The 13,449-nt window shown below is 35.6% G+C and overlaps 1 protein-coding gene across 3 annotated transcripts in view; it reads right to left on the bottom strand.

Moving 5' to 3' along the window:
• Window positions 1-13,449, bottom strand: part of LOC121234861 (phosphatidylserine decarboxylase proenzyme 1, mitochondrial) — a 45,111-nt gene that overhangs the window by 20,338 nt on the left and 11,324 nt on the right. For 2 of the 3 annotated variants that reach the window (XM_041130988.1, XM_041130990.1), the window contains exons 1-5: window positions 9,544-9,757; window positions 8,775-8,863; window positions 7,216-7,269; window positions 7,008-7,073; window positions 5,542-5,602 (exon numbers count right to left, since the gene is read on the bottom strand). In XM_041130988.1, coding sequence (XP_040986922.1) covers window positions 5,542-5,602; window positions 7,008-7,073; window positions 7,216-7,269; window positions 8,775-8,863; window positions 9,544-9,703 — 430 coding nt within the window. In that variant the 5' untranslated portion in view covers window positions 9,704-9,757. Of the gene's footprint in view, window positions 1-5,541; window positions 5,603-7,007; window positions 7,074-7,215; window positions 7,270-8,774; window positions 8,864-9,543; window positions 9,758-13,449 lie in introns of those variants that run through there. The other variant, XM_041130989.1, reaches the window with a different exon arrangement.

The raw sequence follows: 13,449 nt of genomic DNA, 5'->3' as shown, positions 1-13,449 counted from the left end.
TCTCTCTCTCTCTCTCTCTCTCTCTCTCTCTCTCTCTCTCTCTCTCGGTTGCACTGCCGCATGGTTCACTTCCTTCGGCGTCACACCACCTCAGACTAGCCCCCAGTCGCGCATCCGTGACCCCCGCCAGCAACCCAGAACCACCGCACGTCAGCCTCTCTCTCGGTGAGTCCTCTGCCTCGCACGCGTCTCCCGTTGCCTCTGTTTCTCTACATAACGTATTAGTTGCTTTTTAGGCTTATTTCACTCAGTGCAAGTGTTTAAAGGAGATTACTTTTATACCCTTTGTAACCCCTTCCCATAGTATCTTCAGTGTTTTTAAGTACGATTACATTTATAACTTATTGTTTAAGTGTATGTTAATTTATGAATATTAATATGTCATTGTATTGAAGTTGAGTTTATTTTATTAAATAAATAAATTAGTCATGAGCTCATTTTACAAGAAAGTGTTTAAAGAATTGGAAATATATTTTTAAAGTATACTTTTAAGTCTAATATTTTAGTTAATATTTCCTTTATCAATTTAGTAAGATTTTAATAAAATTATTATGTTAAGAATATTTAATAGAATTTATTAGGTTTCTTATAAGATATAATTATTATGTTAAGAAGTAAAACTTAGTTAAGAATTTAAGTTTTATGAATTATTTTAAAATAGCTCGAGTATTCCACTATATTATAGATTAGTATTTTAGTATTTTAAATATTATGATTTATTGATTAAAGGGTTAAACAAAAGATTTGTTTGACTACCTATTAGATTGTGAATTTGATTTAGTAGGATATTAGTACATATTGTTTCCAAACAGATTTAGTGATAGTTATTATTGCGTATAGGTGTCGAGTTACGAAGTGATATTCAGGAAGAAGCACAGCGAGGTAAGTAATTTGATCATAAATTAGGATCATCACAATTAGGTTATATGTATGTATTATTCAAGTCAGTTCATTGACAGCCATTATTTATAAACCGCTCATATCATATGCAAACATGTCATCCAGCATAGTATACGATCATGTCATTCCGCATCATGTTTCAGATTTAGAAATTATAATTATGTATGTATTATGTCATGCATCTCATGTGTATAAGACACGTAAGCCATCTTAATTTCAAGTGCAAGATAAGATCAGATCAATTAATAAGATGGCCATTCAGATGCATGGTACCAATGCAGTTCAGTTCAGTTCAGGGTGGTGTGCAAGCCATGAACTTAGTCGTGGTCCACCATAGTATGCTAAAATACTATCAGCGGTTCCCCTTGCTGCAGCGGGATGTGGGGCCAGTGCACAACCTTGCACACAGGGTTAAGTGTGTTGGCCAGTCAGATAAATCAGTTAAATCAGATAAATCAGTCAGATCAGTCAGTTAAAACAGTCATACATAGCATAAGCATCAGTATGAACAGTCATGAATTTTAAGCTCAGCATGAAAGTTTTTATGAAAATCTTATGTTTATTACGTTTACGTTGTGATGGATTTCTTGCTGAGTCTTCGACTCATTTTAGTTTGTTTTCATGTTTTTTTAACCACCCAGGTGAAGATGATGATTACGAGCAGGCAAGTCAGGAGTAGAATGAGCATTTATTTTAAGTTCAGACTTTCTAAAATAAAACATGTTTTTATAACATGAATTTATTCAGTTTATTTCATTAATGTTTTGGAAGACAGTTTTATTAGACGTTTTTCCGCTTAATAAATTTCAGTTTTTCAATTATGAAATTATGGGATCTATTGCCGGATTTATTTTATGAAAAACACGTGACACACCTAGCCTACGAGAAGGGGGTGTTACAGTGCATCTCAAGAAATTTTAGTTTATCTTCTACACAAAATCAAGGTAAATCTTCTCTTCAGAATGCACTTTTTAAGTTTTTGTTACTTTAGGACTCTTATTAGGGTTCTCTCAATCTCTAATTCCTTAAAAATCTCTGAAATCATTGAAATTTCAGAAACCTAGTTGACTTGGAACTTGAAAACCTTTTTGAAGGGGTTAAATAAGGCTTTGAAAAGCATTCGGGGTGGGTTTTTGTTGTAGAAGGTAACGAACAAAGACTGCATGTGAGTCTGTTTGGCTATTTTTCTCAATGTTGTCATCTTCCACCCTATGTTGCGTTGGTCCTGTGCTTAGGTCTAGATATTTTCCTCATCTGGTAAAAATCTCTGAACATTTATGTGCTTTCTGCATAATTTCCTAGAAATAAGTGTGATTGGATTAAATCTTTTTTAGGAATTATCTTCACATTCTTGGCCCTGTTACATCGATATTTTAGGAGAAAAGTGAATCTAGTTAGCTTGTTACATTGCGTATTTATCACGCTTAGAAAGAATTTGTTTTTGCAAATGAAATACAAGTCGATTGCAAAGAAAGTGAAGTTTGATAGCAAAGCACCTCCAGTACATTCCTCTAGTGAGGAAGAATCTAACTAATGTGAGAACTCCAAAGAACTCCCCTCAAAAATTCAAAGCGGCAGATAAAGGATCTGTCTCTTCTAAAGGAGTGGGGAGTACATCAAAGACTCCTACCAAAGGATCAAAACCACCAAAGTTTGTAAGTGAGGAAGCAGAGACAGCCTACAAGACTGTGTTCTCGAAGAGGAATGTTCTTGGAGAACAAGAAGCAACTCTAAGTGATGTGAATAACCCTGCGTTTGAATTTATTGCTCACATATTTGCTGACAGAGGATGGGAGAAAATTACTGAGGGAGCCCCTAGGCCCTATATTGAAATTGTGAGCGAATTTTATGCTAACTCTTTACTGAGTGTGGACAATAATTTCATTACATCCACTGTTAAGGGTGTTGACATGATCATAACTCCCGAGATTATTAGAGAGTTCTATGAACTCCCTAGTGTGGAAAGCCCAGGTTTTCCATACAAAGGTATGGGGACCCCATCAAAAGCCCAAATGAAATATTTGTTTGCTGGGTCCAACGCACCAGCATGGCCCCCAAAGATTCGTAGACTCTCTATGAAGTCAATGCCCCGAACATAGATTCCTTGCAAAAGTTGTATTGACAAATTTTTGGCCCATCACTAGGCATACCGAGCTAACAATTGAAAAAACCCAGTTTATATATGCTCTAGTTAAAGGTGTACCTATAGATCTTCCCTCCCATATTATTGATGTTATTTCCAAGGCCAGGGTTGACATGACAGACAAGGAAAATCTGCCATTTGGAGGTCTCATCACTAAGTTGGCCAGAAATGCTAAAGTTCCTTTAAGGAGCACAGAAGAAACAGTAAAGATGTATGGGAAGATCTCTAAAACGGTCACCAAGTCAGAAACTGTGGGTAGTGGAAAGAAAAGAAGTCACGCTGAGGCATCCACATCTTCTCATCCTGCCCCAGGCCAATCCACCAAAGTGCTTGAACAACTTCAGATTTTGCAATCAAAATTTGACTCTTTTGTGGATAAATGGGAAGAAAAAATGGAACAAATGCTAGTAGACCTGCAGGACGAGCCAGAGAAGGTGAATGATAGGCTGCAGCAAGTTGTTCTGGATGTGGATCAGATTCTGAAGACAGTAAATCCACCTGAAGAAGAAGAAAAATCAGATTCTAACTGATGCTGACAACACATAGGGGGAGATGGGATGAATCTGTCAACAAAGAGAGTAGCAGAGCAGTGCAGACAAAATGAGGACACCACCACCACCACCTTTACCACCTTTTATTAATTTTTTTAAAAAAGTTTCTTTTGGTTTGCATATTGAACAATGATTTGCTTTTATTATTTTGATTTCACCTACTACATTAAACTGACATGTGTGTGGTTACGTTAAGACTCATTATAATATTTCAAATATTTTGCCTATGATGTTTTTTTTTCTTTTTTTTTTTTTTTTTTTTTTTTTTTTTTTTTTTTTTTAAGAAGTATTGACTTTCTATATGAGATATTTGCTGGTGGTTTGGTTAGTTGTTTTTGCAGGTTTAAATCACATTCATTCAATATATGTTTTGTCATCAATCGACCAAAGCGGGAGATTGAAATGTAATTTATGTTTGGCTAGGATTAGATGAGTCTGTATTTAATTCGAATTATGGATGAATGTAATTTTAAATAGGACTCTAGGATTGCATCCAATAAAAATGAATATTTATCCGATAAGGATAAATGTTTGAATTGTAACTCTTATCAAATCTTGTTAATATTATAAGATAAGAGGCTACAAGAGTCATATATATGTTTCAAGTCTAAGAGTTAGTTGAAAAGATAAAGATGCAAGCTTTATTGAAGAAACCGAAGCTGATTTGAACTCGATCCAATCCAAAAGAAGCGATCCAGTCTGAGATGTTCACAAATAGTAAGCAACGTATCTGACTGAGATTCTGGATAAACCTGTCAACAAAGTCCTTCTCCAAATCAATCATAGCATTGCTTGTTTGTAGAAGAGTCGGCTGAGGTTTTCAAGGAACACTTGAATAGCACATTCACAAGTATTGAGAGCTTGAAGATCTGGGTAGAACTTCAATAGATCGTGCAGGAGAAAATTCTTGAGAGAATGATTTTCCAAAAAGCTCAGTCCGTGGGATTGAGTGAGAGCATACTCCAAGGGGGAGTTGCCGTGTTCGAGTTCAACCACTAGAGGTTCCAATAGGAAAGACAAAGATTGGAGAGTGTCAGAGGTTCTGACTATCTACTGCGGTAGAAGACAAGCGGGTTGTGTCTTGGGTAAACGTGTCTAGTTACAAAGTTTTTGTAAACGGTTTACTTGTAATACTTTCAATCAATAAAATTGGCTTTTCTGGGTTTGGTTATCACGTAAGGTTTTACCTTTAAGGAGTTATTCAAAGGGTTTCCCTTCGTAATCAAATTATTGTGTTAATGCTCTTAATATTTTATATTGGTTACTAATCCATGCTAATAGCTTTTGCTTAGCATTAACATGCATAATCAGGGATACTTGGATAATTTCACATTTCCCACCAGATACACCATATAAGGCAAGTAAGGATCGTTTTCCATATCGTTGGAATTTGTGGCATAATAACTAATCCTCTCCAAGAGTCAAAAGGTCCACTAATCTCTTAGGCATGGCCCCAGCACACCAACTCGGCTAAAAAAAATACTCCACAATCCACTAGCCACTTCGCAATGGAGTAAAACTGATCTACAAACTCCCCACTTCTCTTACACATACAGCAGAAATCAATTACAACAATATGCCTTTTCCTTATATTATCCATGGCGTTATTAAAAATTTGTGATGACAATTTTTGTTTTGAAAGAATCTCCATTAATCCAAGTCTATCATCAGATCGGACATTCCCTAGAACTCCAACATGTCATCATATATATGAACTGGACTTTTTCCTCTTAACACTCTAACAAAGAGCAAGAGAAATAATTTCACCTTCTCCATTAAATGCAGTTAGAGAATGGATTACATTAAAAACTGAGGAACTGTGATAACCTAATTGCTCAATTCTAAACTTCACAGACTGATAAAGTGCCACAAAGCCTACAAGCAACAACAAGAAAGCAGTAAAAATTATTGCAATGACAAGAAAATAAAAAGGTAAAACAATCATACTTGAGTGGAATGCCCGAGCCCAGGCTCTATAGGTATAAGGACGCAGCCAGACAGGAAGTTCCTAAGAGCATAATTATTTCACCAAGTAAATCCATATCAAAATAACATAATCATAAAAGATCACATGAATGTGGGAGAAATGTGAGCAAAATATCAGAGTAGAAAAGAAAATCTTCTTAAACATGCCAAGTATGTGTCCTAATAGAGCAAGCAACAACCATAACATCATCTGAAGTACCCACATGACACATTTAAACATCAATACAAATATATTGTCAACTAACTATAGCAGAAAGATTTTTTTTACTGATGATGTGGAACCTCGCCAAGGCAGGGCCTCTTGGACCCACCTTGGAGAATAAACTATTATTGGATACTAGATGGATGCCAAACGTGTAGGGCAGAAAACATTTTCAATTGCCATAAGAAAAAAGATGTTGATTTTTTCATCTTACCTTCTAATGTTGTTGCCAAGAACTCCATAAAATAGACCCAAACCGAACTTCAAAGACTGACACCACAGTATCAGATACATATGCATTCCCAAAACCAATTATAACCAATGCTCCCCCATTAAATAACTTCAACAAAACATGATTCTAAGAATTAGCAAATTAGAAGACATCATTTGTATCGTCTCAATAGAATTCACAAACCACATGGTCTATACTCCAAAAGGACTAATCAATGATACAATTGGAGCCCCATTGGGCCCTTATAAAGAGCAGGAACTTCTCCTTCCCAATCAATGTAGGATCTCATACACCACCTACCTTTATCCTTATCATATGAGATATCACATCATCCCAAAAACAAAATTCAGGACATGGCATCAAATGTAAATAATTCTTTCAATAAGAAACAGAGAATGCTCTAACACATAAACTTTTCTGAAGAGAGTCCTCATATATTTCAATCTAAAATTGAACGACCAATAAATTCGACAAAAGAAATAGAAAAACATTGCCTCAGACATTCAATCAAGCACAGTTCTCAGTAATAGAGATTTGACCAAAAAATAAACACGTCACCAACTATGCTTCGCATCACCCATCTAACCAAAAAGAGAGAGAAAAGGTCAACAAGCTAAGCTCCCTTGTCTCTCAACTATGATGCAAAAGCTGCATATATAGATAATTGTATTTATCAATTAGCCGTATTTCTTTCAATAGGTGAGAGAATATTGCAGGAAAAAAAAAATATCTCTACTTTGAAGCTACCTAAAGTTTTAAAAACATCCCTTCAATAGAGTAATTCCAATATAATTCCCCAAAAGCTATCATCATGGTCTACTTTTTGACAACTATTCATAAAATATCAAACTCCATGAAGACATACCTGAGATGGCAGTGAGTTCAAATCCAAGGATTAACTTTAGATTGCAATACTACAGGAACTTCAATTAATTTTACATATTTTTTGACACAACTGAGTTTGTCATCTTATAAAAACAGAAGGATACTCACCAAGTCTGTCAAGAAACCCCAAAATCTAGAGATAGAACGCAGCGGTAGCAGTCCCAAAAATGCTGCCTTAGGTTGGCAAAGACAAAAAATAAATGATGTTGAAGTTAGAGAAGAAGACCACGACATATGTTCAAAGAAACATATCAGCCATAAAATAGTGAAAGCATCATAAAACAAACATATACGGGTGCGTTGATAGAGATATTACTTTTACATCAGGTTGGAACTCTAATTCAATTCCTTTTTCTCGTGCCTCTTCAAGCTATCACCAAGGGGGAAAGAAAAAGATTAAACAAATGAGTGAACGCCAAAAAATTGATAGTAGGACAAGAATAATACGAGACACACTCCACATACACACCCATGCACCAGTTTTGCACAGTTATCTATTAATCTGTATGTGCTTGGTGCTTCAGTCTCACTTCTCAAACATAATTTTTGTCCTCCTCCAGAATTAAATTCTCTGCAGGAAAAATGTAATCATATCCATGTATAGCAGTCATGAATGTGAACGTAGCATTTTCCTTGCAACATTGGGACCAATTGCAACAGAATGGAACTTAATGTAGCCGTGTGTTTCTAAACTAGATGAAACTCGTATATTTAAATACATTTCCAAATCAAAATTAATACCCATTCTAAAACTCCTATTATTATACCTCACACAATGGCAAAGCCATATAAAGACCATGCCAGTAACTCAGTCTCGATAGCCCCTCAAGGGCTTGTCCTGAGCGGTAGAGTGTGAGGGAGGTTGAATATAGTTGAATTTAGGGCCCTTCAACTTTGAATTAAAACTTTTAAAATAAATTATATTTATTTAATTGAGTAAGAAAGACCCCATCATTTTGATATATATACTAGCTCAAATTGATTAGTCATGTACATAATTACTATGACTACAGGGTTAGCATAAGGGAGGTAGTTCAAGTCGAGGGAGGGTAGGATGAAGCCTTCCTCTGTCCTTGTAGGAAGGGGTGGAGTATTCGTTTCAGGTGTAGTATGTAGAATGGTCCTATTTAGCTTCTAAGGGAGTTTTGGGTGGAGTCTTAGTTTTGTGAAAACAAGGGGTTGGGGTAGTTACAGTGATTTGCTTTGCCGTGAGGAGGCACGTTTTGTCCAGATTGGGCTTGGTGTATATTGAAAGGTCTTAGGCCTCGTTTTTTTTCACAGATGAGATAAGATGAGTTGAGATTAAAGTTAAAAGTTGAATAAAATATTGTTAAAATATATTTTTTAATATTATTTCTGTTTTGGGATTTGAAAAAGTTGAATTGTTTATTTTATTTTGTATGGGAATTTGGTAAAGTTATAATGATTAGATGAAATGAGATGAGTTGTGAAAACAAACGAGGCCTTACTGTTCATTAGGGGTTCTCTATTATGGGCTAGGTTCTCTCTTGTACACCCATTGTACTTGATTACGCCTATTAATATTAATAAATTTTTCCTTATCAAAAGAAAACATAAGATTATCTCAAAGTAACCTACAAAATAGTTAAAACTCCCTGTCCCCTCCTATATAATAGCTATGAATTCAAGGTTAACTCAAACTTCTGATTTGCTTTTTCTTTTTTCTTTTTTGGTTCCACTTACAAAGTGCAGAATCAGTCAGGTGTGATTCTTGCCTAAACTTTTCTTATCACTTCAACAGAATCTATGAATCTATAATTCTATAACCATCATCCATGATGAGCACAAAAATGCACTTCTAGTTACATAACCAAAACATTATTAGTATGTGACATAGATATAACCAATATATACCTTCTTTTCATCGTAAAGCCGACGAGCATGGAGAACACCAAGCATCAGTAATGTAGCCACGGTTGCACCAGGAACCAGAAAAGAATCACCTGCATACACCCAATGTGGGACAAACAATTCAGAGTGCTATCTTCTCCCTCAGCCAAGTCCCTGACATCCTCTTCAGAATGTTGCACTATAGCCCTAGAGTCAAGGTTCTAGCGCATCCCTTGAATAGTTACAAATAATATCAGAGCCAACCTAATAAGAGTATGCGTGTGGTGTGAATAGGACCTTGGTGAATGACATGGAAAGAGAAGTATTGGGTTTATAAATGACTCTAGGTAGCTCGAACTGTAATCTTGACTCTGTACTTTTGGAGTATAAACGAAAATTTAGCAAGAACTTCTTAAGTGTGATAGTTCAAGATTCACTAATTTTATGGGTTTAATTCACTCAATTTTCAGCAACAAAATACAAATATCAACGATTCTTCAAAGGAGTTAACAGTTTGCTTCCTAAGGCATCTCACGCCAGTTTGGCATCGATAATACATTTCAATAGTCTTGAGAGAAAAAACCTACCCTCAATAAAGATGAAAACAAAGTAGGTTGCTGTGAACTAAGCAAACGCTGCCAAAAAAAAATTAAGGGCAGACAATGGGAAACTACAAAATTCTTGTTTCAGTGTTTTTGTCTTTCGTTTATCTACGCAGCCAAACAAACAAACGGTAAAATTAAATTTCAGAAGTTCCAAATAGATAAGGAAGCACGCAATAGAAGTGATTGACCTTGAGAACTTCCATGTCCGCCACTGATGGAAGCTCGCGCGGGAGTGGTTGTTTGGAGTTTTTTGAAAAGCGAAGTGAAGCAGCGATGCTGGTTGTAGAGGTAACCGCCGCGTGTGTGGTTAAAGAACATCGGGAGCCTGTACGAAACCCTGAACTTCATACTTCTTAAACTATCCTGTTTTCGCTTTTCAGGGATGGCGGTCTAAACGTATGAAGTTCCCTCTCTCCGTGTCTCTCTCTCCTGTTTCAAGCGAGAGAGACGCGACAGTGAGGTAAATTTTCAGTGATTTTATAGAATTTATTATAACAAAAAAAAAAAAATTAATAGAATTTATTATTTTAAATTAATTATTTAATAAATTTTATATGGCCTAAATCATATATTAGGAATCCAAATCCTAGAATTCTAGCCAGAAAGTCCTACCCGAATGATAATTTAATTTAAAAAGAGAAAAGAAAAAACCATCTCCTCTAGAATTCTAATCAGAAAGTTATAACGAATGGTTACATACATTATCTCATTTCATATCATTTAATAATTACAATTTTTTTAAATTTTTACATAAAATGTAATAAACAATTTAAATTTTTCAAATTCTAAAATAAAAATAATATTTTAATAATATTATATTCAACTTTCATCTCATCTGTGTAACCAAATGAGAGTGAGAAAGTGATCAAAAGAAGGTGAGAAAGTCTTCAAGCCTCTCGAAAATTGTGGAGATTAAAGAATGGCAAACAATCCATCACATATGTGAGAAAAAATTGTGTTAACAAAAGAAGAAAGTGTGACCATTAACATCAACAATTCAGTTTTGAATAAGCAATGAGAAAAGGGAAGAAATGCTTAATAGGAAAGGTTTTTGCCGAAAAAAGCTATAAGGAATGATATTGTATGATCAACTATGAAAAAGAGGAAGTTGGACAGATAACAGTGACCGATAGCAGTGTCCGATCAACGTGGCATGCCACGTCACTATTTGTTATATTAAAAAAATGAAAATGATCTGAGATTTGATACCCCCAATCTACGTAACCCTAACCTAAACCCTCTCCCCTCTCCCTCCTCCCTGCCTCCTACTTTAGTTCCAAAGTTTCTATGTCATAAAAATTACACTGGAATTTGGGAAAGATTTCTGCCCAAACTAGCAATACCCCACCTCAGCCCCCTCTACTCCTGCTTATAAAAGGAGAAGAAGTTTGCATCTCTCTACACATATCACCCCTTGATTACAAGTCTTTCTCTCTATACTCTCTTCAAACCTCTCTAACGCTATCTTGGTCCTTTCAACTTTTCATATTTGCTTTCTTAATTTTAACACCTTAGAACAGAATTGTTCTTTTCCTTACTTTATACTCATTCCTTCCTGAAATCACTCAGTATATAGTGTTCCTTATTTTCCTTTGCAATCAGTCTCAGTACCCTAGTTTAGATGATGGTATCAAATTCAATGCACTCAAAAAGCACAGACTCTTGGAGGGAGGCGAGTGGTGACTAATCCCAAGTTTTGTAACTTTAGGGTTTCAAATGAGGAGAAAATCAGTGAGCCCGAGTTCCATTTCGTGTTTCATTTTGTTTTCAATATAAATTACTAGCGACATGGCATGCTACGTCTATCGATCACTGGCATCGGTCACATATATCGGGCGATATATCATTTTCCTTTCTCTATAACTGAGATTCGGTCCAATGTGTTTATCCTTAGTTTCATGGAGTTGTCAGGTAAGCAAAGGGTCCAAGAGGGACGACCTAGGATTTTTTATAACTTCCTCTTTTTGTTAAAGAACTTTGATGGCAATACGCCATCCCACCTGTTGGTTTTTTACCATGAATGTTTTTGGGTCTAGTTTCATAAACTACCTTTGACATGTGTGCCAAGGACGGTGGGCACCCAAATAGAGGAAATAGTAGGCAAGGTGGTGTATGTGGATGTCCAGGAAAATGAAGTGGGATGGGGTAGTTTGACAAGAGGAAGAACTGTACAACTACAAGGGACAAAGATGTGGATGCCTTTCAAGTATAAAAAATTGCCACAATTCTCTTTTACCTGTGGACTGATAGTGCATGGTGAGGTCGAATGGTTGTTGTTAGAATCTATTTTAGATCAACATAAGTCAAATGTATAGTTAACATTTCCATAACTGATTCGGTTACTCTCGAATAGCCAATCATCTACTCCTTCATTGTATATATAAACATAATTCTCATATTGTGTTAAATTCAATTCAAGGTACAAGAAAATTTCTGCAATCATGGTTCTCTGCTCCCATCTTATTTCCTTTGTTTATCTGATATGGTGTCAAAGCATTAAGCTCAATGCATATGATATTCTTTTATTTTTCTTGCAACTGGCAGTTTCGTCTGCATCTTTTCCTAATCCTTATGAGGATTCTTCTACTCCATATTTTCTTCAAAATGGTGATAACCTAAGCACCATTCTTGTTACACAACCTTTATATGGTGATAATTACCATACATGTAAACAATCCACGCTAATGGCTTTGAATGCTAAGAACAAGCTTGACTTTATCAATGAAACTCTACCTCCACTTATTGAATCTGATCATTTATATTTGTATTGGACACGGTGCAATGATATGGTGTGGGTGGTGAATTCTGTTTCAAAAGAACTTGCATCTAGCATAGTTTTCATCACCAATGCAAAAGCAGTTTGGGATGATTTGAAAGAATGTTTTTCACAAACTAATGGTTCTTGTATCTATCAATTGAAGTTAGAAATAGTTTTGCTTGTTCAAGAACAACAACCTATGAGTGCTTATTACACTTGACTCAAGCGATTATGGGATGAACTAAGCATTTATCAGTTTTCATAAACTTGTACTTGTGGTTGTACTTGTGGTGCTACAAGGAATGTTGCAAAAGCCCATCAACAAGAATAGGTTATGAAATTCATGATGGGGCTTTATGGATCTTTTAGTCATGTGTGTGCCTAGATAATCTTGCCAGATCCTTTACCACATTTAAATAAAATTTTTTGCTTTGGTTACGCAAGAAGAAAGACAAAGGGAAATTCGGCTTGTTGTTGTACCAACAATAGATAATGCAATTTTACATGCTTGATCTAGATCCATTCTTGATCCCAATAATACATCTAGTAAATCAATAAGTAAATATCTATTTGGTACTTAAAGAGATAAACTTGTTTGTACGCATTGTGGTTTGAGTGGGCACACTTTGGATAAGTGTTACAAGTTTCATAATTATATACCTAGGTTCAAATCAAAAGGAGTTAGAGGTCCTACTACAAATCAAGTTGCACATGATCCTTAAAGACAGTCAATGAGTATTCGCAAATTCCTTTTACTTAAGAGAAATGCAAAAAAGTTCTCAATTTGCTTTGCTCTCAGAATGCTAATGAGTGTTTTGCTAACACTAGTTCAGTAGACAATTCACCAAAGTTTCATCAATCTTTTTTTAATCTTTCATGTATATGTTTGTTTGTTGCTCATATCCAAAATTTCTCACATCCTACATTTTCTACACTACTAGATATGGGCAAATTTCTCACATCCTACATTTTCTACACTACTAGATATGGGCACTCATCAGCTCAAGATTAGAGATAAGGATATTCCTAAAACAGCGTTTCGAACTAGATATGGACACTACGAATTTTTGGTCATGTCATTTGGTCTAACTAATGCCCCTGTTGCATTTATGGAGACGATGAACCGAGTGTTCAGACCCTATCTAGATAGCTTTGTAGTTGTATTCATTAACGACATACAGATCTACTCTAAGAGCATCTCCATTTGGCCTTGGAAAGGCTAAAAGAACATAGGTTGTACGCCAAATTTAGTAAGTGTGAATTTTGGCTTAAGAATGTGAAATTTCTAGGGCATGTAATCTCAAGTCAAGGAGTATCAATTGACCCTAACAAGGTG

The sequence above is a fragment of the Juglans microcarpa x Juglans regia genome, chromosome 6D (assembly GCF_004785595.1).
Source record: "Juglans microcarpa x Juglans regia isolate MS1-56 chromosome 6D, Jm3101_v1.0, whole genome shotgun sequence".
Lineage (NCBI taxonomy): Eukaryota > Viridiplantae > Streptophyta > Magnoliopsida > Fagales > Juglandaceae > Juglans > Juglans microcarpa x Juglans regia.
Note: the sequence above shows the minus strand (reverse complement) of the source record. Positions and strands in the feature narration are given on the sequence as shown.